This window comes from Ischnura elegans, chromosome 1 (assembly GCF_921293095.1).
Source record: "Ischnura elegans chromosome 1, ioIscEleg1.1, whole genome shotgun sequence".
In the NCBI taxonomy this organism is placed as follows: domain Eukaryota; kingdom Metazoa; phylum Arthropoda; class Insecta; order Odonata; family Coenagrionidae; genus Ischnura; species Ischnura elegans.
In genome coordinates this window covers 99,630,289-99,655,681 of record NC_060246.1, presented here as the reverse complement: position 1 = coordinate 99,655,681, position 25,393 = coordinate 99,630,289, and the positions used below count along the sequence as shown (strand labels likewise).

At 36.1% G+C, this 25,393-nt stretch overlaps 2 protein-coding genes across 3 annotated transcripts in view; one reads left to right on the top strand and one right to left on the bottom strand.

The window, feature by feature from the left end:
* LOC124167152 (elongation of very long chain fatty acids protein AAEL008004-like) overlaps positions 1–25,393 on the bottom strand; it is a 205,093-nt gene that overhangs the window by 91,755 nt on the left and 87,945 nt on the right. The window lies entirely within an intron of this gene.
* LOC124167133 (elongation of very long chain fatty acids protein AAEL008004) overlaps positions 2,210–25,393 on the top strand; it is a 94,026-nt gene continuing 70,842 nt past the window's right edge. Inside the window, exons 1-2 of one of the 2 annotated variants that reach the window (XM_046544940.1) lie at positions 2,210–2,524; positions 16,311–16,452. In XM_046544940.1, coding sequence (XP_046400896.1) covers positions 16,317–16,452 — 136 coding nt within the window. In that variant the 5' untranslated portion in view covers positions 2,210–2,524; positions 16,311–16,316. Of the gene's footprint in view, positions 2,525–16,299; positions 16,453–25,393 lie in introns of both variants that reach the window. The other variant, XM_046544935.1, reaches the window with a different exon arrangement.

Genomic DNA, 25,393 nt, shown 5'->3' with positions numbered 1-25,393 from the left:
GATTATCAATGAAAAAAAAACATTATGCTATTTTCATGGATACTACAATCGACCCTGGTTTAATGAGTGTATATATAAACGCATTTTCTATTTCTAACGAAGTTATCTACAAGTGATCGGAACGTTGATGCAACGATCAATCGTTTAAACCTGGCCAGTCATTTAAATAATACGGATTACCACTATCAGATGTCTTTTATATCCTTACACGAATTATTTTTTAATTGAATTGAAACCTGAATTAAATAATTTTAACAATATTTTTATTACCTAAAGAGAACTCATTTTCAACTCGATCAGGGATATTAGGCAAAGTTTTACTAGATTACAAAGTTAACAAGTGCCTAAAAGGAGTGCGTCTGGAAGCGTGATCATCTAACACTGACTGGAAATCAAACTCTCCTAAGGCCGTTTTACACGGTACACGGAATTGCGCAATCTGACGTACGCGCGAAGGCGCAATCAAAAATGCGTCGTGTAAAGCGGTGAATTGCTAGAACACATGCGAGAATGCGTGGATGCGAGACGGCAAAATAGCCCCTGTTCTAATTTCGTTCTTGCATTCGCGCAATTCCACGCCATTTTATAAATTAATGCAGCTTTAACCTGCGCAATTCCGTGCCCCATGTAAAACGGCCTTAAGAAATACCCAACAGGCAAAGCAGCAAGGAGCTCGACTCTTTCCAGGATCGACCCCTCTTAAGAGTGCGTCGTCAGCGGCGCAGGCGCCAGGTGAGGGTCCCAGCGACCGAGCACGTGTCCACGGGGATTTGCGTGGACTCACAGCGCACGCGTCGGCCCCCAACACCCTCCGAGGGTACGGAAGAGGGGTTCCTGACGCCATGAACCGCGTACGGCAGTGGCTCGCGGCCGGCAGCGAACGCCGGACAAGTGCGGCGGGACAGGGGGAAATTCAGCTGGTGGCGATCCTAAGGAATACTTTTTGACCACGACCCTTGACTTTCGAAGAAGTTCGGAATTTGAGATGTGCCGCACTGCGGATGTAATACTTATCGTTTATTCGTCCGCTTAAAAAGTGCTTCGTGTTTCGTCTCAGAAGATAGCCAATGATACCGTTACGATAAGAACATCAAACGGCGAAAATTATTCAGAATAAATATTGCCATCTTCATCGATGCTAATGGTGCACTATAATTCCGAGTTAGAAAAAATTCTGTTCCCGTTTGTTTGACTTATAATAAGATGGTAAGGCAAAATAGGCTGCCAAGATTATTCATAGGTCATCGCTTCACATAGTAGGATAGTTATTCCTGCAGTCAGCTTCCCAGTGTCGTATGGTGATTATTCAGGCTGTCGAAATTACTAGTGTGTTATCATCGCATTTCTGAACAACGATAGTGTAAAGTGAAAACCTCTTATTTATTTACTTATAATTTCATTTATGTAGTTATTTATTTGAATAGAATGTTGCATCGCCTGGATATCCTCACACTGGTATTCGAACAAACCGCAGGCGTTTAAGTTACGTCAACAGGCAATATAGTGAATGGATCGTTACCCACGTGTAAAGGCCAATGAAAGATGAGAGTATTTTAAATGGGTTTACGATTCGTTAAATCTCAAATAATTCGTGAATGAAAGAAAGGATAATAATACCAATATTGAATTAAACCTTATCCGAGCAATTCCGGTTTTTGTCGGCCACAGTTCGCTATAGTTTTTCAGATCTTTCAACACAAAATTCTTTTCAACACTAGCATATGTGCGAAGCACTTAAAATTCTATGCCTCGCATTTGAACACCTTTGTTTAGCTACCAACAAAAACTTTCAGTTTCTCTTGATTCGACTCAAAATCTGCACTGTTGGTATCACGACCTGGAATACTTTTTCGACGAAAATCTACTACCACTCTTGCCACCTTAGCGGCATGGAATCGCTGTCGTGAGATGTCTCATAAAAAAATACCTGGGGACCAAGTCCCCACTCTGCGATCGACTAGGATCGTGTCCTGATCGGTGGAAGGCACGGCGAAGAGAGCAGGGGGAAGATTGTGTTTATAGAGTGAGCGAGAAATGGAAAGAGGGGTGAGGGGATGGAGTAGCGGGGGGGGGGAGGTTGGTGCAACAAAAGGGGGAAAAGAATGGGGGTGAAGAGGGGTGGTGGACACGCAGGGGAGGGGGGTGCGCCGTGCCGCTCTCCGTGAGATTTCTCGGCACACCGATACGGATATGCAGTCTTCGGCAGCGGTTACCTGGTAGGGAGAGAAAGAGTGAGAGAGGGAAGGCGCCTCTACAACATCCAGTCCAACCCCTTCTGCACGGCAAACCGCTCCACTTCCCTTTCTCCCTCTCTCTCTCTCGCCTAAGCCCTCCTAAACCGCCCCGCGAGGAGAGCCTCTGATTCGACGCCGGAGAGCGGTCGGAGGCAGAGGTTAGTGGGAGCGCTCCCCGTGGTGCACCGTGCTTTGTACGTCCCCAGAAGGAGAGAGAGAGTGGTGAAGACCTTGGCCGGGAGTCGAACCCTGTCCGCGCGCGGGGACCGGAGAAGGACGGGCGCCCGCAGGTGAGGTCCCGGAGAGGATCATAAGTTGGTTATTGTATTGCACGGTGTGTCATCGGCTATCCTATCATGGGATGATAAACGCTTCTGGTGAAGGGTGGCGAAAGGGAGTTACAGTAGCGTCCTCGGAAGAGTAGGAGAAGGGGAAAGGTTGTGGAATGAGGAAGAAAGAAGAAAAAATGGGAAAAGGGAAATGGAGGAGAGCTTGTTTGGAAGGGGCGGAAGGACGAGCACACGTGGATGAGTAGTGAAGTGGGAGCTAAAGGAAGTACACGAGGATGACGTGTTTACTGTTGCGGCTGAATATTTTTTTTTCGAGTCAACAGAAGCATGCTCCCAGTGCTCTGAGTAGGAAACGATAGGAGAAAGATTTCTGTGTAGGTAAAAGTGGATAATTGTTTCCCGGCACTAATGGTTTCCAACTATTATATTTTTTGCGCCGCTCATAAATTAATTTATTCCAACTATTTCAGTACTTTTGTCTAACTTCTTCTATAACCGAAACGTCTTCGGTCCTGCCCGGTAATTTAAAATAGCATCATTCTTCCTAGGCATTGTGGAGATTAAAAAGAGGATATTTACTATCGATATACTCCCTTTTACTCGGCTGATAGATTAGTGGAAGTGACTGTTATGTTAAATTTACTAACCTGGTGGTGAACTTTGATTCATATGCTCATTTTGAGACCTGTAATTTTTTAGCATTAGTTGTTCTTCTCCATGCATATAAAATGAGCAATATGATCAAAATATGCGCACATAATATTTCTTAGTAGCCGCATTGACTATAGGAGGACCAATTTATTAATTACTATTGTTCGTTTATGAGAATGAGAGTTCTCTTCAGGAGCGTATGCTAAATCGAATACATGAATTTCATTTGAGGAACCCAATAATTTATCACTGAGAAAATACTTATTTTACATGAATATCATTGCAATACATAAAATTATTAATGTGTTTCACAAGGTGCAGCACCATATATTTGCAACATATACGTGTATATTTATCCTTACTATAACCTAGCACCAAAATCAAAACAATTGTTTTTATAGCTTTCCAGATATAAGTGACTTCACATCGGGTATTAACGAGTTCCGATCCTGGAGGCATTCACTTTCTATTTTCCTAATTATTCTATGGCACCATAAAAACACATAAGAGTTTCAGTCGTCATGCCATTGAGTCATACCAGTAATTCGGTGGATAAGTAGGTATATTTTCCACAATAAAAATCAAAATTTACGTTGCGTGCAACGAAAGGTGTCGCCATCTCTTTTCACGGAGAAAATAAGGGGTCGAGGTGATTTTAAATGAGTTGAAGGACCCTTCAGTCCGATCGAAAGAGCGGTGGACTTTTTTATTTTCCCCAGTCTTTTCTTCCCTCTCTTGCTTCTCCAGCGTCGACTCCATGTGTGGGGAAGGCGCGAGAAAGAAGCCTTAGAGCGATCGAAACAACCGGCCGTATCCCTCCCGAATACTAGTGCCCTCTGACGGTGTGGGAAGAAGCTTGTGGAGAACACGAGAGGGGTGGGGAGTAAGCGCCCGGAGTGGGGTATGGAGGAGAGGGAATAAGGAACGCGTGCCGTTGCGTGCGCGGAGGCGAGGGAAGAGTTCTCGACGATAAAATCTGTGGTTTGATTTTACACATGACTTCTCCGATATATTTTTCGTCATATTCATCACTTAATTTTTGATCCCTAACTATTGTTGTAAGAGTGATGTCTGACTCCAACCTTTATTTCAGTGGATATAGCGCTTTTTTGACTCAAAATAATCGTAAATAACATTAAATTGTTAGTATTGAGAAATAACTTTACCATTAGTATTTAGAACCTTTCATTTGAGGCTCGATATGTTTAAGCACATGGTGAGATAAAAGTTCTCGCAAAATTAACAAAAAAGTGTGGGAAAGAGGCGTGGATAGTGAAACAATCTGTGGACTTCAAGCCAATTCTTTTTAGCTAATTCATATGAATGGACAGTTTTGATCACATTTTATTATAGTTAAATTTCTACTCATTAAAAATTATTTCCTCATAGATGTGAAATTCTCTGATGACTAATACCACACATTATACTACATTACGCCATTAATTCAGAATCATGGAATTCCCCATCATAGAAATATGATGGACAAATAGCTATTTTACTGCGAGTTGTCCTTGCATACTATGTTCTAGATTTCTATTCCCCTATGAGCTTTCTTTTCAGTGCTTTCCTCTGGCTGTAAGGGACTGCTTAATTCAAGAATAAAAATACAACATGTCGATGGGATGTAGCATAAGAACACCATTTAAAGTAATTTTGACACCTCTCAATAATCTCTCTCCTGATGGCCCTAGTTACTTAAATTATTTTCCGCGTTAGAAGTCTTCATTCCCCGTCGTTTTCACGAGTAGCTTGTTCGAGGAACAGGCCCTACGTGCCCGTTTTTATTTAGTTATCCTGTTGTCCAAGTTCTTTTCAAAATTGAGTACTCTTTCCTTCCCAAACTCTTACATCCATTGTACCTTTCACTAATTGTAAGCTAAACTTGTGAACAGTGAAGGCACCATAGTGGATGGTCAGCCACGGAAAATATCATGGAAATTCATGAACAGAGTAACTAGAGACCGTAGTCTACCAGAAAATAGTCTTCTATTCGAATGATATGATGGGAAACTAAAAAAATAAATACCTTTTTTATTTTTCACTTACAAGCTTGATTTACTTTACTTTAAAGAAAATAGCTGTGCAGCATTCAAAATTACAGCCAATTAAACGAGAAATAAAAGAAATAAAAATTTTTAACTCGATGTGTGGATTTAGAAGTTCTGAGGGCGATTTGTGGAGGAATTATGTCGAAATGTTTTACGTGAGCTACAAATGATATTCTTTTCGTCACTTCCGGGGTAGTGAAATAGTCTTCGAGGATAATTTATTCATTGCAGCGTAAGCATAAAGTTTTGTCAAACGGAGATAATTTATTCATATCGGCAAAAAAATGCATAGAAAATCAACGTATCACAATAGATGGGAATATAATGAGAAATTTCATGCTCTGACTTGTATGAAAAAAACTGGCCAAGGCAGAATGAACTAATGTCTTTCTTTCTTGCGCACAAACCATAATTCATTATCCTATAAAATCATAAATTACCCCCAATGATTCGGTTTTTTCCCGATGATGTCGATTTTAATCAGGATTTGGCATAATTTTGATGATATTTACAGATGTGTTAGTTAATTGATTAATTTACAGGTGAAGAGTTTTCTGATCATTGGTAAAAATACTGTCAAAAATAACTAAAAATTGTGATACATTATATACATGGAATAAGAAAACTTTTGAGGGAATACGGAACAAATTGAAGGATACGACAAGGTGATACCTGATGGGTGACCTCACGCGCGTGGATGAATACACAAACTATGCACAATTAAGTTGAGGGGATTGATTTTTTTACACACTTTACTTCCCATTGTTAGATATCACCATTTGCGCAAGATGAATACTCATCTTAGGGTTGCAGATAGTTTTTTTATTAGTTTGACGTTTCCGAGCATAAAACCACTGAGGAAAATAGATATTTCCTTTTAATTGGTGCATAACGCAGCAAAAGCCATAGGCAGTGACTGAAGTGCTTCCTACTTACCTTCGCTGCTGAGAAGGAATGTCAAACTTAAATATAACTATGAGTGGATTAAAATCGGACCAGTTTCTCAAGCGCTTCAAGATGCTGACACTGTAACCATGGAGCGTAGACCCTAATATGAAAGAAAAATTTTGCACGTCAAACACACGCACAAATAGATGTTGATCAAGTGCATAATCATTACCGTAGAAATTATTTAGCTCTAAGGTCAAGAATGAAGTTTCGCAAACTAATAATAATTTTGTCAATGATGATTTTCGTTAATATTTCTATCCTTGAAAGCTTAACAGATTAAATGCCGAGTTGATAAAATGACGATGCCATTTGTTTTTTTACTTTACTGTAAAGAATAATCAAATGAAGTATGATTACTTGCTTAAGTTAGAATTCGATGGATATTGTAGGCTGAACTCTAGTCTCAGAGACCCAATTTGAACTACACATGTCAATCGGTACATCGATAGCTAAGATCTAACAATACCTATCTCAAAAATATCAAATTTTCAGGAGAGCAAAAGAAACGATTTATATTTTTAATTGTACATTGAAATTAAAAACAAAAAATTCATAAAACTGAAAAGAAACGTACATTTGCAAGCAAATAATTGTTTTTTCCTTGAATATTATTTTTTTAATGTCATTACACTTCGTTTAAGATACCTATCTAAAACCGGCCAAATTTTGAGATACGTGTTGTTAGAACTTATCGATCGATATGCAATTCCTATTACGTTAGATGACTACTAAGAGTGGACAAAAGTTTATTTTGTCGCTAACAGAATAATCAGAAATGAACATATGCTGGTCACTGGTCACTTTCACTATTTTTTGATAGTCAAAGAATCGAAATCAAGTAACTATTTCATAATTTCTTAAATTGCTAAATAATTTCATTCGTATTATAATTAACAAAATGTATAGGCATACATATCTTTCTATACGCAACAAAAATTAGTAGTTTTGAATGAAGGGGATTAAAATGCCTGACTTCACCAAATTCATGCAGGCTATTTTACAAAAAAAAAGCTTAAATATTTCTCCTTGATTTCACTAACAATGATGGTTTGAATTCAAAAATGAAGTAAGAATAGACAGAACAGGGACCAAATTGGTGATTTCAAAATAATATTCGAAACTATTGATTTTATGAATTTAAATTTGACTTTAATAAATGAAGTAAATAGCCATCCACCTGAAATAGTAATGTTCTAGCGTAGTCGTGACATATTCATAGGAGAAAAGAATAATTGTGCCATTTCCACCTTTCAATCTTCAGAAGATTCGAGCACCCTGAGGAGTTACCGTTTTCTTGAGAATAAATGCACGATGAACAATTTTTTCCTTTAATATTGGTCCGTAATATGATAAGCAGCTTGAAACATTGAAAATCTGCTTCTGTTGGCCAATATGATTCCAGTTGGCATTTATTATTTGCTCTTAGTGTCACATCGTCTCATAAAGCACGTGAAACAAAAAGCAATACTTTTTTGCAAAATTATCGCTTTTTTGAAGGCCTTGAGTAAATGGAAGCCTTGATTTAAATTGTACAATACTGTTTCTGTTTTTTCGAAAACATTCCTATCGTGCTGAAGAGGATAATTTGGCTGTTCAGAAAGGAATAAAATCTCCATTTTTCAATTTCATATTCTGTTAATCACGGCTTATTTCGGTTAAATTTATCATCATCAGTTGAACTAGCATGTACTCAATATAAACTTGTCTTTTTACGTAACAAACAGTTTTCGACATCATCCATCATGTTTTTAACTACCATTAATATTTTTGAATGAAGAAAATGTTCAACCATGAGTAACAAAAGTGACTCAAAGGACATAAATTGTTTACGAAGATCCTAATTTCTAAATTATTACTTTGGCCGCTTTCGCCTTACTTTTGGGCAGAGTTCTTCAACCTTTTTTAATGCAGGGGCCAAAAATCGATTTCACCTCGTCCGGAAGGCCACAATGCTCCACGTCACTATACCACCATATCAATAAAATAAAAATAGCATATAATTTCAAATCGCAATAATATTTATTGGCTAAAAAGTTCAATCAATCAATGTGGTTTTCGACATAGTTATTTTTGACGAGTGTGTCGATATATATTTTATAATAAGTGGCGCGATAAAATATTTTCTTTAGCTTCTAGGGGTCGCAAGAAATTATGCGGCGTGCCGCGGGTTTAGGACCCTTGCTTTAGGTTGACCTCCCCTCTCAAAATCTGAATGTGTATTGTTGCGGTTAGGGGAAATATTTCGTGCTCCCGGATCGATAATGCGCCAACCTCGAGTTGGTCTGATGGTCGGTTAAGGTTCCCTTTTATAGGCGAAAACCTTGCCGCTCATACTTACATGCACCTTTAAGGAAATGGCAAGGAAAAAAAGCATTAGAAATATCTAGGCAGTAGTGTGGAATATGGGTCGTCGCAGGCAAGCTGGCCTGGAGAAAGAAATTCCTTTCGCTCTATCGTCGATGATATAATAATGAAATCTCTTTTCCGGTAGAACGCTGTAAAACGGGTTAAACCCGTTCCAAGGAAATACTACCAGCACTCGGGTGCAACGGCGACGAATGCAGCATAAATTGCGTAGACGCATCCCTTCTACGACAAAGATGCTCATTGCCGAAAGTGAAAGTGGAGGCGCTGATGTTGAACTTACCATCCCCCACCCTCCATCTCGCTCATGAACATTCCCCCCCTCCCAGTCTAGCTTCACTACCCCACCCACTATGCTTACGCCTTACTCACCTCCTCCCCCCACACTCTTTTTCTCCAAACCCCTCTCCCTTTGGGATAAATAGGGGAGGGGGTAACGTCGCAAGCCGTGCCCGTGTGTCGTCAGATGCCTTTCCGAGATGGGGAGTTGAGGTAGGGAGGAAATTCTTGTCTACGTCAGGGATGCCTAGGTTTTTTTTCTTTTTATTTCTATTCCCTCATCCCTCTCTCATTGGTAATATATGCATGTTGCATAGGTATACGTGATTTTCGACTGTAGAAGACAAGGTGATTACCAACTAATTTATTCACGTATAACCTATTACTATAAGTAGCTATAGAAAATTTGGCAATGAGTTTTCAGGAATACTTAAATATATTGCTATCCCAGAAAAAAATTGTGGCTTTCCACGCATGCTTTAGTTAGCAGGTGAAAACATAACTATTACTAATGGAATAAGTCTGTTTTCATAGTAATTACAAAACGTGCATCAGTCTTAGTTGGTTATAGAACTTTTGAACATGTATTTTATGAGATAGTGCATATCTAAGTGTTGATAATGGATACCAATTTAGATAATATTCATCGAATGAAGTAAATTTAGGATATTTCGGGCTGGCTGTTACTTTGCCGACCCGGATTTATGGACAAAAGCTGTGATCTAAACTTCCCCATTATTCTCAAGGAAACTGGTAACATCCAAGGGTGCTAAAATCTCATGAAGACTATAAGGTGGAGATTAAAAAAAATTATTTTCTCCCGTGCATAACTCATGGCTACTCCAGAGCACTGTGATACTTGTGATGTAAAAAATAAATGAAAGAGGTATTATTTACCTAATTATCTCTTTTTTCCAACATCATCTTTATTAAAGTCATCGCAAGTTTAAAAATGGTGACATTAGCAAATAAGCTATCGTACTATTTACTAACCATCGGTTTAGTTACGGCCATTAGGAGATTTGAAATTGTTTATTGTTTATACAGATTGTTTGTTTAGTGAATTTCTATTGGAAATATCAATGTTACTACAAAATATTTTTGTACTTTGCAGTAAATATTTATAAAATTAAGTTACTTTTATGCCTGATAACGCAATAAACATTAGCATGAGATATGTGAGCACTTTTTCCATTATTTATGTGTAACTTAATGTTCAACGGGAAGATTTGAGATTCAAAGCCTTTTCGCCCAGTAGACTTAAATTTATGAAAATGTTGTGAATTACCCTTACCCTATAAATTTGACATTCATTCATTCATTGACAAGAATTCAAAATGATTCTAGCAAAAGAATAACAGTTACGAGGTTATAAAAATTCTAGCATTCAGCCATGCAACACATTAAATACGATATTCTTGAGTCATCTCACACTAAATTAGCGAATATTAAAAGCTAAGACAGTAAAATTGATAGCAATAAATATTAAGGTGCGAAGTGCAAACAGCATTTTTTATTGGCGTGCGGCATAGCTGCATAGCATAACGTTTAACTTCAGAAACTGATTCGATGGAATAAGTGGGGTTCTACGGTATGTAAAAATAATTTTAAAATAAGATACCAGGAGGCTGGTTAATAGTCTTTGCATTTCTTAAATATATCAAATATTAGACAATGACTACGTAACGGATTTTTGAGAAATTTGTTAATTTTGAAGAGACCTAGCACCAGGTATTTTTCTAGGTTGCTAGATTCCCTTGATTTACACCATTTGTATTCCGAGAACCGACTTCTACCTTCTTATATTTTACATAATATTTGCCTAGTATGGCAATTCAAAGACCTATATAATTTTTTTCAATGGTGACGCGATATAGCAACTTAAATGGATCATGTTGACGATAGAGTCATGTACAAATACAATTAATGCAAAGCGTTAGAATAATAAATGCTACAATTATTCAAATTATACATTTTATCGACTAGGGGCGCAGAAAATAAAATTATATTACCAATGGAGAAGACGGAAACAAAAAAGTCCGTCAGCGACCGTCGAATTAATTTATTTTAGGTTCTATCGTACCTCTAGCATATACCAAGTTGGCGAGATGCAATCCTTCTTTCAATGAATGTTCGCCAAATTCATTGAAATACCAACCGCAGATCGCCTGTTTATATTACTACAATTGCCACTCTGTATCCAGAGAGGTAAATTTAAAAATACTTGCGCAGTATACCGACTGAGGTGGCTTTTTTTTAGTTTTCATAACAACTTCACTCTCCTATAAAGGACTCTTATTTGGCGCACGGTTGATATCTTTGGATAACTATATTTAAATTATTCTTAATTATGCATTTTACCACCTAGAATTTAGCTTCTATCGAACCTAATTTTCATACAATACCATCTATAACGTATTTTTAATACAATATCAAGCTACTTCTGTGTGCATGCTTATTAAGTCATTTACCACAACAATTATTCGCGAGCATTGCTATGAACGAAGAATTTTCTGTACACCGTCATATGGTCGATTGCGTCGACTTCCAAGTCGATTCGTCCCCATGCGATACGACGTTTTGAAATTCATGGTGACAGGGCACTCGAGGACTCGAGCCATTTGGTCCCAGCGGGCTGGAAAAAAAACGAGAAAGTCGCATGGGCGCTGACGGGAAAGGACATATTTCTTTGGATGAAGACGCAAGCGCATTATGAAAAAGGTATTAATGCCTATGACGTATATCCGCTAATACTGATTGCATGGTCATAATAATCACTCGTAGCTTTCAGAACTCGTTTATGATCGGTGCTATGGCGATGAAACTCGCCGATTAACGATTAATGGATGGATTGAACCTCAAATGAGGTATTCGATGACTGTTGAAACATTTCTCGGAATACTGCGAAGTTAATGTGAGTTTATTTGAGGCTTGCGACCAATGGACCAAAAACTTCATCTGATTTTAATGAGGATTCATTTTTTTTTAAACGAGTGCATAAAGTAAAAATAGATGAAATAGATTAGAAGATGAAATTTTCCATATTTTGTTCCTTTTTTACTTTCTTATAGAAAGAAACGACGTAAAGCATTTAAAACAGGGATATTTAACCGCAACATCTATAGAATATTGCGTGAAAGACATAACTTACGTTCGAGGAGTACTTGTGAAAATGTTTTAGCAGAATTGTAGAAATATTGGATTTGATGAAATTTCAAATTTGGATGCAGTAATTGAGGAGTATTTTGCTGCAACATTTTGAGCAGTAACTTGATTGTATTTGAATAATTCTATCGCGTAATCAAACTCTCCGTGAAATTATCACCTTTTCTTATTAGCATGCTTAATCAGCGACCATCACCACTGATACTAAAATATTGCACTCTTGAGTTACATCGATCATGATGTTTGCTCACCGTCGTGCAAAAAACGTACCTTGTTTGCAACGTAAGGCGTACGGCGAACATTTAAAAGGCACATATACTTTGCGTCAAGCTTTAAATTGTAATCAAAAGATGGAATTTTTATTTTCGAAATCGATATCAAATTTAACGATATAGTAATGATAAAAATATTTCAACCGCTCATTCGCAAATATATAACTGAAGTCCTTCGGTGAATGCAAAAATAAAGTGGTGAAACGACCTCAGAATCACCAAAAACGTTTTCAAGCATTGTTTTTCAATACACTTGCATAGATAGTGAGTTACAATTAAATGCAGTAGCATTTAAAGATAAGAGAGCAGAAAAGATTTAAAGATAAAAGGCAGAATTTCCTCATCAAAACTTATTATTATTTTTTTCCTGTTATGATGTGGGGCCAGTGAAAGGTAAGCTCTAATTTTTTTAGAACGTCATGCGAATTTATGACGACCGCAGCTCTGTTAGCGCTCAAGTATCATGTCTAATTGTCAGAATAATTTGATGCGCCATTGATTTTTATTCGCTGAAAGAACAGACACTTCGTTTTAGTAATAATGAAATGATTCATAAATTTAGGTCACATAAACACGAATAAAAGTCGCAATAGCACAATATTAGGTAAATCGAAAACAAGTTTCACAAATTACCAAATTTACTATTTTCTTAGGATAGTTTAAAAATATGTCACCTGAGGACCTCTGCGTCATCTCTTAGGATTGTGTCCCGGTGATCTAAAAATCATAGTTATGCCGATCTTGTATAAGTTATACTATAAAATCATCGGCATGAATCTAAAAAACTGTGACAATTAATTTGAAGAAATTACATAATAGCTCTGCTGATTTTCAATTTTAAAGAAGAGATGCACAGAGTCACATATTGGGATCATTCTTAGCACTCACAGGGCACCAAGTCACAAACATATTTTTCGATCAAATAAAACAATAATGATGGAATACAATTGGCGAAATATTTTTATTATTCCTTGATTAATTCAATAAAAGTATGAATATTCATTTGATAATACGAATAGGGATCGGAGGCTTGGTTTTTTTAGTAAATGTTTTCAACTCGGCCATTAACTTTCACCGAGCTAGCCCAAATTGAAAATGCGAAACACAGGAATTGCCATAATTAGATTAGATATATTTGTTAATTTTTCATCTACCAAAACAAGTACTCCTTTCTCAATCCTCCATCTTAACTGCCGACACCGGTAAGTACAGTGCTCTCCACGTGGTAGCCTAAGTGTGTCTTCCGAGACGCCGGAACGGTTAAATCGAACAAATCGAGGCGAAGATGATTGCGCCGAATGCTCATCGCTCTCACTTAACCTACATTCCTAGGCTCGGGTCATACTCATCCGTCAACGGCTCCATGCGAAAAGAGATGGAAAGCACAGATTCATTAAAGCGCTCCCTAAGATTCAAGAGACTTGTGTGATCCAAAATATCGCTCTCTGTTCTAGTGCACGGTATGGGTAGGTCGAAAGCTAAACTACTCTATATTTTTTATGTTCCTTCTTATCCATAAAATGGCACTACTGACTATGGAACCGGTCTTCAGTATTAGATCAAATTCAGTAGTCCACATAATTTTTGCCGTGCATAATTTGGCGCGGAGGGTTATAAATACTACCATCTGGAATACTTTTGAGGAAATAAAGATGATAATAATGTAGTATGGTGTGGTAATGCCTAAAAGTTAGTAGTAAAAATTTAGAGGCAAAATTCAGTCGTTAAAAACCAAAAGTTAGCACGTAATATAATGAATTGTATTCTAAATATCGTAATCTTCATCATTATGATTGCAAAGCAGCATCATTTACTGTACTTATCCACAATAATAGAAATGATGAAAAGGTTTTCGAAATAAAACTTATATTTACTATTCATGAATTCTTAACGATGCAGATCCAAAATCCCAATGAAAATGAAGACTATGAAATTAAATATAATGTTAAAAAGACATGGGTATTAAAAACGGTAAAATTAGCTGTAAGACTTGAAATGAGGGACAAGAAATTTTTACCGGTGGTAATTTTAACGAGTATCAACAGTTTCATGCTTAAGGTATTAGAGTAACAATTTATAGAGCAATTAAAAGGCTAAACAAAAGTAACTAAACAATAATCAGCCAAAATTCCGCCATTGAACCAAAATTAGCCAGAAATGGCATGGAAACTCGACCTATTTATAAATCCCATGAACGTGAATGTCAATCAACATAATTTTGAATTGTGATATTCAAGGGACGTGGATTTGAAGGTTCTTTTTACGTTTGATATCGGATGTAACGAGGAGGGTGGGGCTGAAAATTAAAATGCTATGGCGTAATTTGTAAAAATTAGAGGTAAGGACGCGACCAAGGCTAATTGGTTAGAAGATCCACGTGGCAGGGTGAAAATTCAAGCGCATGCATTAAGCATGCACAAGCATTTATATTCTTAACCGATGATATGAGGGAGAGTAAAAGCTTTATCAAGAACTTAAAAAAATATCATATAACCATAAAATAAATATCATATAACTATAAAAAATATCGTCTAGATCAAAAAATGTTATTGAGAAACTGAACATTGGAAGTAAATATATCTAACAATAAGGGGTGTGGAATTTTCAAAGTAAAATGAAAAATAATCTAAGTTATCTATTTTTCTTGATATCGATGAGGACGTTCGTAAACATAGTCCCCAAGACATTAAATGTGGTTAGTTGAAATACGTGATAGAGAAACAGATGATTAGATAGAGGACATGAAAGTGCCGTAGTATTGTAAGTGATCTCGGGACAGAGGGAGAATTATACGAAAATAGGAGAGGGATGTTTTGAAATATGGGGTAACATTAGGATTTGTTTCGTCAACATAATTATTAATTTTTAATGCTTATAAAAATTTGATAGAAGCATGGGATTTGATTTTGACCCTTGAATAAGAGGATGGACATGTGGAGAGCAAACTTCGCCAGCGACCACGCGATAGTCATCGGTTATCTAAAGATGCTTTGATGAATTTTTGGAAAAGAGGGGAGTAATAGTCGAAGCATTAAAATATATTTGTCTGAGGTCATGAGATTGTCTGGCACAAAAAATAAAGTTATTAACACAAATATTATTGCAAAAATTGTAAATGGTGTAATAATTTAAATAAGTTGACTGTGATCTATTTCGGGGTAAAAGTAGTAATGAAATCCTTATAAGAGATAAAATAATAAGATGCTCCCCATAAGGAAGTGTTAGATTTAAGAAGACTAAAATTTGAGAATATATGAAGACGTGGGCGATACGCTGAATAGAAAAGAAAAAAAGAGAGGACACTCCTCGAAGTTGATGAATTGATTTTATTAATAATTGGAGACTTTTTGTACTAATGGCTAGACAAATAACTAAAATTTCCTCCCGGAAATACGTCATTTCTCAGTTTGGTAACAATACAACGCAGCTAGGATGGAGTGAATTTAATATTAAGCTATATTTGAGTAGGGTGGATGTCTTATTAAGCAAATATTCATTGCGAAACTTACTAGTTCTTAATTCCCTTACCAGCCTAAATTAATGTTTCGGTGTTTCAGTGATGATACTTTTTTACAAACCAATTTTGCTATTTTTGTAATATTTTATGTATGAGCCATTGATTCATTCCTTGGAATGGCGGGAAATTTCCATTTTCTTCTTTGTGTGAATTTGTTTCCCAAATCCCAAAAGGTGATACGACCTTGGTTCAAATTTTTTCTCAAGGTCTGTAAAAGAGAGATGAGTATGGAAGGCTGCACATTGATTCCAGATGGTATGAGGAATACCAGCTTTCATCACTCGCGTTGTTTACATTTCATTTTCAGGGAAAAAATCCGCTGTCCACTCTTATCTATTTACCATCACTTCCAGAAAACCTGCTCTCACAATGACTTGGCATTATTCTAGAAAAAAATGGAAGTAATTTATTTTTTAACGGGCATTTGCTTGGTCCCCCAGAAACTTAATGAAACATTAACTGTTATAACATTAAAACCAAACTGAGAATTTAAAAAAATATATTTTCTTTGAGAGCTTTCTATTTTAGAATTTTCACAGGATATTATGGGAGCCGACGACATCGAAGGAAGTTTGTGCTATGCAGAGAGTACCCTGGTTCCAGCGTTTTATCAGCGTTACAGTGACCTACTCAAAGAAATGCCTTCACCCGAAGAAAACATCAGCAATGTTATCACGACTGGTAATGTATGCCAACAAATTTTGGGCTTAAGATATCACGCCAGTCAAAAATATGGTTATTAGCATACATATTCTGTCTCAATGATGGACATAAAGTTATATTAAAACTGTTCCTTCTTGACCAATTTTAAAGAGGGATAACTATTTTCTGGTGGGAAATAAAAATAATATTTATTTCCTTAAGTTCTATTTCATTGTTTCAGCATTTTTCATAGGCAAGGAAAGAACTCTCAGAAAACTTAATCAATTCTTATATAACACAACGCTGAGGCTATGAATTATTTTGACATTCCTCTTGGTGGGGTAAAACGGAATGGAACTCATTGCCCGAATTGTAGAATACCATAATATACAACACCGATAAAAACAAGTTCTTGATTTTTTTTAAATCACCTACTAGTTTAAAAAAAATAAAATAACCATCCGCATATCGCTCAGATACTGACATAAGTGTCTGATACTTGTGCCATATTCTCAGCAAGGAGTACTAGATGAAGTTCAGTATATATTCTAAGAGTTCATTCATTCATTACTAAATTCTGCATTGATCTTTGACCACATGCAATCAATATTATACATTCTTCTCTCTTGATCTGATTTTTCCATATTAGGGATTGATTAATAGAGCATAAGACGTATTTTAAAATATACCCTTGGACACGAGCAGTTCTCCACAGGGTGAAAGAAAGCCACTGGCAATAACCTCAAGGGGAATCTGGGAAAACCGTATCTCTTATATAATGCCAAGGTTGATAATTTGGGTTACGCAGTTCGAGGCGTTGGGACTCTGAAGACTATTTCGTAATGTAAATATTTGCATCAACCCCACCGGGCTTCTCTGTGAGTCAAATTTAATTTTCCTTTCTACCAGCGATGTCATAGCTCTGTTTGCATATCCTAATGGCTCTTTTGACTTAAGGTCGTGAACGTCCTTTACCAGTGGTCCAAACTGAAAATATGGTAGGATATGTAAAATAGCTTTATGGGATCGTTATATTACTTCGTGCAGGGATATTGCCGATTCTATTTTATTATACATTCTTATTTATTGCTGGAAAGTGAATGCAATGTTATAGTGTCCCATAGTGTGGACACGAGATTACTTACATATTGATTCAGAAAAGCTAATTTAATCTCTCAATCTCATGGGCTTCTCGAAGTCCATAGAGGACGAAATTGAGTGCCAGTTTAAGGTTGGGCGAGTGTGTTTGGAAGGGAAGAGCCTCCTAGTCAAGGACATAAGGATATTCCGTGTAGATATAACACTTCTCAACTGCCCCATGAGAGGGCAGTAAAAATTACCGCTTTCTTTTAAGCGCTGACCGCTAACCGATGAGAAAAATGTGCTTTTGCGGAACGGTAGCGATAGGGAAGTCGTAGTAATACGCAAATAAAAGGATGTAGTACGTATTGCAAAGGATGCAAATTTTAATCAAATACTTTTTAGAAGCAAAGTTTAGAGTGTGTTGGAAAAATATTGAAGGTAGAGTTCAATGATCACGCAATTTTAAAAGCGCTATACAGCCATCACGCCAATCCAAATTATGTAGTTAATAAGTTTTAGGATGAAGGCTATTGCTAAAACCGGAATCGTTAAATATCACATCAAATGTATCACGAAATGCATTAAGAAAAAGGCAGAACTCTGAATTTAACTCAAGGGATAAGATCTGACATGATAGCTACATAGGCGATGCTTTTAAGAGATCTATCAGAATAAACCGTAGCTAGTGACATTCTAAATTAACGATAGTAATCCCTCTACGAGACTTATTGCTATACCTAAATACTGGAGCTTGACTTTGTCTTACGTTATTTTGGCGTTGAAATGAAGACACTATGAGTTCGGTTGAGAATTAGTTTTATAGAATTTGGTAAATTTAATATGTTTAATGACTGTTTTCTACGCAAAATAAAACTGCATGCAAATTATTACAAATAGGAATTCATACAGGGAAAATAAGAAAATAAATAATCAGGCCTGAGATAAAGAAACTCATGTATGACTATGGCTGTTGTAAAAGATCTTTGACAAGGAAAAAGCTATTTTTAATTATTATATTTGAATGTTTAGCTCATTAGGAATTGGTAAATAAACATAGAAATCAAATAATAAGTAGCTATCTCCATCATATCTTTCCACCTTTTCAGAAAAGGCATCAATAGAAATAGATACCCTGTCTGTCTGTGTTCCCACTCACTCACATCTGAGCCAACTATTCACGCATTTTAACGGAGAAGCCGTTTCGAGGACATGTTTTCATACACATGCAGTCTCACGAATTTTGTCCCTCGACTTATTCCACTGAAGATTTTCCTTCTTGGTGCAGGTGAATTCATGAATATATTTAGTATGTGACGGAAGGATGGTCTTCGGAGGTTGTCATCTTGTTTTCTATGGACGAGGTCAAATCTAATCTAAACAATAGGAGAAAAACAGCGTGCTTCTTGTAGTCAATTAGGCAAAGATGTGTGCAAATAATTGCGGAGATGAGTGGCATTGAACTTTATCTTCACTCGGAAAATGTGCGGGGAAGTCCATCTCCGTAAGAAGAAGGCGGCAATATGATAACCGAATTCCTGTCACGAGTGCAGGTTAAATAATCAGAATAATCCGCAAATCAGCGGTTTCATATGCTTTTAAGGCCTCTATTACGCCTCTTTGCGCGGGATAACGCGTAGTTTTCTTCGAGGGCAATCGAAAAAGTCGTAAATGACATTATTTATGAAAAATTTCTCGGGATTCCCACCGGGTGTGGTATTGGGTAATTTTTCATCAATCTATACGCCGGGAAAACCTAAAATTTTACAGCATTATATATGCTTGGATAAATTGAAAGGTTTCAAATTAGTTTTTTTAAATATCAAGTGTGGATCAAATAGTGGGACTTCTTCTCCTCTGTCGAACTCTGTATGGCACAAATTTGGAATATTGACCTGACTGAGTCATAAAATTGAGCCCAGAACCCAGTAAGCGTATTTTCATTTATACATTATTATTCGAAATATGCCAGATGACAAGACAACTTTATCTTCTTTATTTAAATCTATGTGACCAATGAAAGGGTACTTCAACCGACGAGTCATCAATCCGTCCTGAAATTAAGCTGCGTCAAATTCTGCTGCTCTCGACTTAATTTCTTTAATTGGTTTAGAGAGAGCTTCTTTAGCACTTGAAATCAGTGTTCCGATAAATATTTCTCCACTTCTTTACCAATAAATTACTGCGTATCTTATTTACGTTGAAAATTGTTTGTTCCCATATTTAATTCAACAGCAAGCTTTCTTTTCAAGTCAACTAATGCAAAATTCATGATCCAATTATGAATTTTATCTAAAAAAAAGTCTCAAAGTAAAAACTAAAAGGCGAAATTGCGATATTAAAATTGTATATTTGGTTTTGGAAAATCATCAATTTCACGTTCGACTGTCCGAAAACACCTCTAATGAGGACGAAAATATGCTTTAAGGACAACTCCTCGAGATATTACGATTGTTTCAACAAATTAAGGTTAGGTAAGGTTGCATATGATATGCCCTTCATCGGACCTCGATTTATAGTACGAAATAAACTTTTATGATTTTAAATATTACCGCGGTCAAATTGCTATCGAACTAAAGTTCATCTGGCCCTTGCGCCATTCGTGTACGGGCAGCATTGATGATCGTGCAATTAAGAGCCTACCCTCAGCAGTGCCCGTCTCCAGCCATACCGTCCTCAGCCGGTCCTAAACTATTATATACTTGGCATATGCAAAGTATTGACGAATTAATTACTAGACTTTTGCAAAGGGAAGTATATGGATGAGAGGTAAATGAAAAGAAACGGCGTTCTCTGGGCAGTAACTTCAGAGTAGATGACTGGAAATTGCCTATCTCAACTTTTATTCCTAGCACAATGAACGGCAGTGAAAAAAATGAACACGATCCTCACCAAGATTTTAGAAAGCGCGGATACGTCTTGAAGGAACAATACGATTTCCCTTTTGGTAGGACTCGTGGTACGAACTGTACACAATGGCTTAAAATTGAAGGGCCACGAAAACGAATTCAGTATGAAAATCACTCTTGCTAGTCGATATTTTTATATCTGTTTACTCTGCATATCAATGAGGGCAATAATTTTTAACTCCAAGTCGTACAATATATCGATGGCTAAGTTCTAACAATATATATCTCTAAAATATAAACTTTTCAGGAGAGCAAAAAAACGATTTATTTTTTAATTGTATATAATTTTCATTGAAATTAAAAACAAAAAATACTTAAAACTGAAAAAGAAGCATATATTTGCGAACGAAGAGTTGTTTTTTGCGTCAATTACATTTTTTATTAACAGTATTAGTGGTATTAACTCAGACCGGCCAAATTTTGAAACACGTGTTGTTAGAACTTAACCATCGATACGTCGCTGCAATGATCTCCTGGTTCAATAAATTGCCTTATATTTTTTATTATTTATTTTATTGGACGTTTTTATTAAATTTTTCTTCATTCATTTTTTATAACGAAAAATCTGTACTCCATGGTTCCGTATGATTGTGTGGTATCACTACTGAAACGATAATTTTCTTCAAGTACATGTCACACCTACAAGTCTATGCATATTTTAATTTAATAATTGAATCAAAAAAAATTTGTAACTATATAGAAGCTATTTCATAATTATTTTAAAAAAATTCCTTGTTCAGAAAGAAATCACCCGTATTAAAAGGATTGTCGAATAAACAAATTGCTTAGCAACGATTTTCGTTAGTCATTTCCATGTCTATATGTGAGCTACGCTGAATTATTTATACTGTACTGTTTTTTCTTTACACACAGTGTTTTGAAAACACTTTGCGCAAGAGAATTTTTCTTAAAATGGCGAAACATGTCCTTAATACGCAAGAATTTCAAAGGATAATCTTTCTTATTCCATAAAAAAACGAAATTTCCTTGACCGTAACACATGCAAGTTCCATGCAAATTTCTAAAATTTTGAAGTCAAATACACAAGTGCAAATATAAAACTGAGAGGTTATTACTGCAGAATTGTTACTATTATTTTCGTAAAATCTATTCAATATGCAATAATTATGAATTAAGAGCAGGCGTTTTGTTTCCAAGCATAACGGTGAACAGGGCCGCATTAGTTGTCGACCACATTTTTAATCTAAAAAAATCTAAAATTATGCTTTTTCGGTAACTTGAGCTAGTTTAATTTGAACTTTACATGCACCATATGCTCCATTTTTCCACTGCATAGATTTAGAAAATTAATGATACCACAGCTTTGAATGCTATCTTTCATTCCTATCATTTATCCACATGCTTTATTCAATTAATTAAAGAATAGTTTTTATTACCTTTTATGAGAAAAAATTCCGCAAGGATATCAAGTAAAAGTATTAAGTGAGAATAAATGCTAAATTATTCCATTTATGGATAGTCTCAAGTAAAAAGGGTGATATGGGGAAAAGTAATCGTTTATTCCTCTTACTTAGAATGATGTGAATGGTTCTTTTACGAAATTAGGACATCGTTTCGGTAGTTGGCCCACTTGAGTGACTTAGACCGTGAGAAAGCATTAGTAGATATGAGCGCTTGCATGCGAGATGAGATTGCGAAAAACGACAATTGCTCCGTCGTCGTTGGTTTTGGACCAGCAATGTAGCTGTGAAAGTGAAACCTCTCACATTTTCTGCGTGTCATTGCTGCCGATTTTTCTGTATTAGTTCATTCTTGGATATTATTTATTGATAGAGTGTGGTTATGAAAAATAATGAGCCCATTAAATGATTGAATTCCCGTAATACGTTATTTGTAAAAAATAATAATACATTATTGAAAGGCACCAGTTATTACAATGCTAACGAAGAGGATGGATCAAAAGTAGCTCCTCCATTTCCGACTGCAGAATACTTTCGATTTTTACAAAGTTTGGCAGAAATACATCTACTCCTAGTATTTTACAAGCCTGGCGGAGTGTCTCCTCCTAATATTTTATCAATTAAAATGTCCAAATTTGTAATGCATCAATTTTAAAATAAAGGAGACCTATAATTTCAAAAATTTTCATTGAGCAGTCAGAACACCCGATTTTCGAAATTTATGATACTCTTTCTGTAAACTGTTGCCGTAGTCTCATGAGTGTCGATTAACCAATTTGTCATGGAAATTCATATACTTAAGAAAGCTGAATATCTACCTGGAAATTTAATTATTTCTACCAGCAAGTTGTATATAAATTAATGCCAATAGTAATTTCAAGTAGGTAAATTTTATTTGTAACTTTATTAAAAATTTCAAGGTTTTTGTGCGTGGACTGATGCTAACATCGAATTCGTGTATGATCAGGAGTTGATTTGGATAAATGGTAGCATGCGCACATGGAAGCCTGCTAGAAATATTGCGAAAGAAGTAGCATGAAGTCAAATCAGAGGAGGGTCAAAATGTTCACTTTTTTAAAGCTTCGACAGCAAGTTATAAGATACTTAATCAACTTTTAATCAGAATGTAACAATATTGAGACGTAGGAACAGTGCAATTGCTAAGGAAAGGGCGATAGCGTTAAGGATATCAGGAAGAAGATTGAAATGGTGGTGTTGATAAATAGAAAAAAGTGATGGAAATATTATCATTTTAAGGTTCAAAGAAAAAGTATCACAGAGAATGTAACGGAATGTGGCTTTTACGGCCCGGAAACGTGAACACTGAGGAAAGAGAATGAGAAAAATATGGAGGCGTTCGAGATGTTGGGGGTGAAAGAGAATGCGCGGATGAAGGAAGTTCTATTTACAGAAGGGTTTCAGCAAACTTTGATCTATTGAAGTTTAGTCAGCTGAGAAAGATGAGAAAAATTACATAGACCTGTACCTGTACAATGAAAGCGAAAAAGTCTCATAGCGATTGAAAGAGGAAAGGCCGGAGAGAATTACAAAATATCGTATTATTTTCAATTAGTGTAGACATTTTTGGAATCTGCACGTGTGGCGTTCATTTTTATGACGTATTTTATTGCTTCTAAAGAGCAGTTCCCAAAGCTAGCCTCGTGTAAAACCCACAGTAAAATGAAGATCAGTTAATGGGTTTGATACAAATGAAACAGTTTTGACAAAAGATTCCCTTAAGATAAAAGACTTCATGTTTTTTTTCTGAGACAAATAGGTACTTTTAAAAGTTCTCGGATGATAAAAAACGAAGAGCACGGAATAATTTTACGGAAAAAAAGTTGAAAAATGATACAGGAATACATTGATGTATTCACAGATGACGGGTTTGCTTGAGCTTCTTTAGAAATAACCAAATCACAAGTTTTTGCATCGCTTTAGTTTGCTTCGTAAAGGTAAAAATTTCCATTAGTATATACTAGAGGGCGATGCTGTGCTGCTCATGACTCACACAATTTAGTTTATTCGGGATCCGTGAATTGCTAAAAGTGATACATGTGAAACTGATATTTTTTCGTATCACTCTTACGACAGGTAGACTATCAATATTTTTAACTCGACCATGAACCTGATCGCAACTATTTTGTACTCATTTTTGTCTATCTACCACCTTGTGCTGACGTAATTTTAATAACGCCTGGTTGCGACATTGAAATATATCGGTGACACAGCAAATACTTGGTTGCGAAAAAAGTGAAGACGCTTGGTCCCTTAATTAAGCTCGGATGATTCGCGCTCAAAGTAGCTGTCCTACACGCAGTGGCGTAGCGAGGGGGGAGATCCAGGGGGTCCGAACCCCCCCCCCCCCCAAATATAAAACACAATTAGTTTGCTTAATAAAAGAAAACGAAATAATGAAAAATCATTAATTTACATAAGATTTCTTTGAAACATGAAGTTTTTTTCAATTATGAAACGTGTTCAAATTAGTTTAAAACCTTTAAATAAAAAACATTTCCCATCTCGTTTTGGACCCTCCAAATGCAATTCCTGGCTACACTACTGCTTAAACGTTTGGGGGATGAGAGCTTTAAGAAGTTTGATAGTGCACACTAACCATTCCTAAAGGTAACGCACCATAACTGGCCATTATTAACGATTCTTTTTAACCGTACCATACGACTGGTGTAAATCAAGCTAGAGAAAAAAGATAACAGAAAAATTAGCTTTGAATTTCGAAAAGATGACATTGTGTATTACGATAAAAGCTCCATGCATGAGTTCAATATGAGAAAATGCAGTATTTTCGTATAAATACCAATGGCTGTCCGAAATGGCTTCGTGTACGAGCTACATTCAACACATAATTTTCACAATGGCATGACTTTTTAAAGAGACGATTTCTACCATCCGCATTTAGTTTCATACAAAGTAGAAAAAAAGTGTTAAGTGCCTTATCTTGGTATTTTTGCAATTAAATTTCATATGTAGAACAACGCATGAATTTAAGTATTAATGTGGCCTATAACTTCAAATATAATCACTGAGCAGTCAGAACACATGATTTTCGACATCCATAATACTCTTTCCATAAACTTTTCCTACAATCTCAGGAGCGTCAATAAATAAATTTGCAATCGAAAAAATTAGACCATCTACCATTAAATTTAATTATTTAATAAGGGTAATACGTTAGAGCATGAGGACATATACACCACCTCACGTTCATATTATAAATTTAACTCCCAATAACAAATAATAATAAATGTAGATTGACAAGGCAAACATTTAAAATTTCCTCCGAGCCACCATTACAATTTTGGATTTTGGTAACGTATGGTTTGAATCAAGTATCGAGTAGGTAGTTGCAGAAAGCTATCGATTTAAATTGATTAATCCCAAAATTTAAAAAATTAATTTTTGATTCAATAACGGCAATAAGTAATTATTGGGTGTAAGACTCTTTCTCAAATCACATCAAAAATCATCCATATGTCGGAATGTAGATATTTTACTATCCGCTTGGTCAAATGTTTTGATTAACAAATCAAAACATTATGACGAAAATAA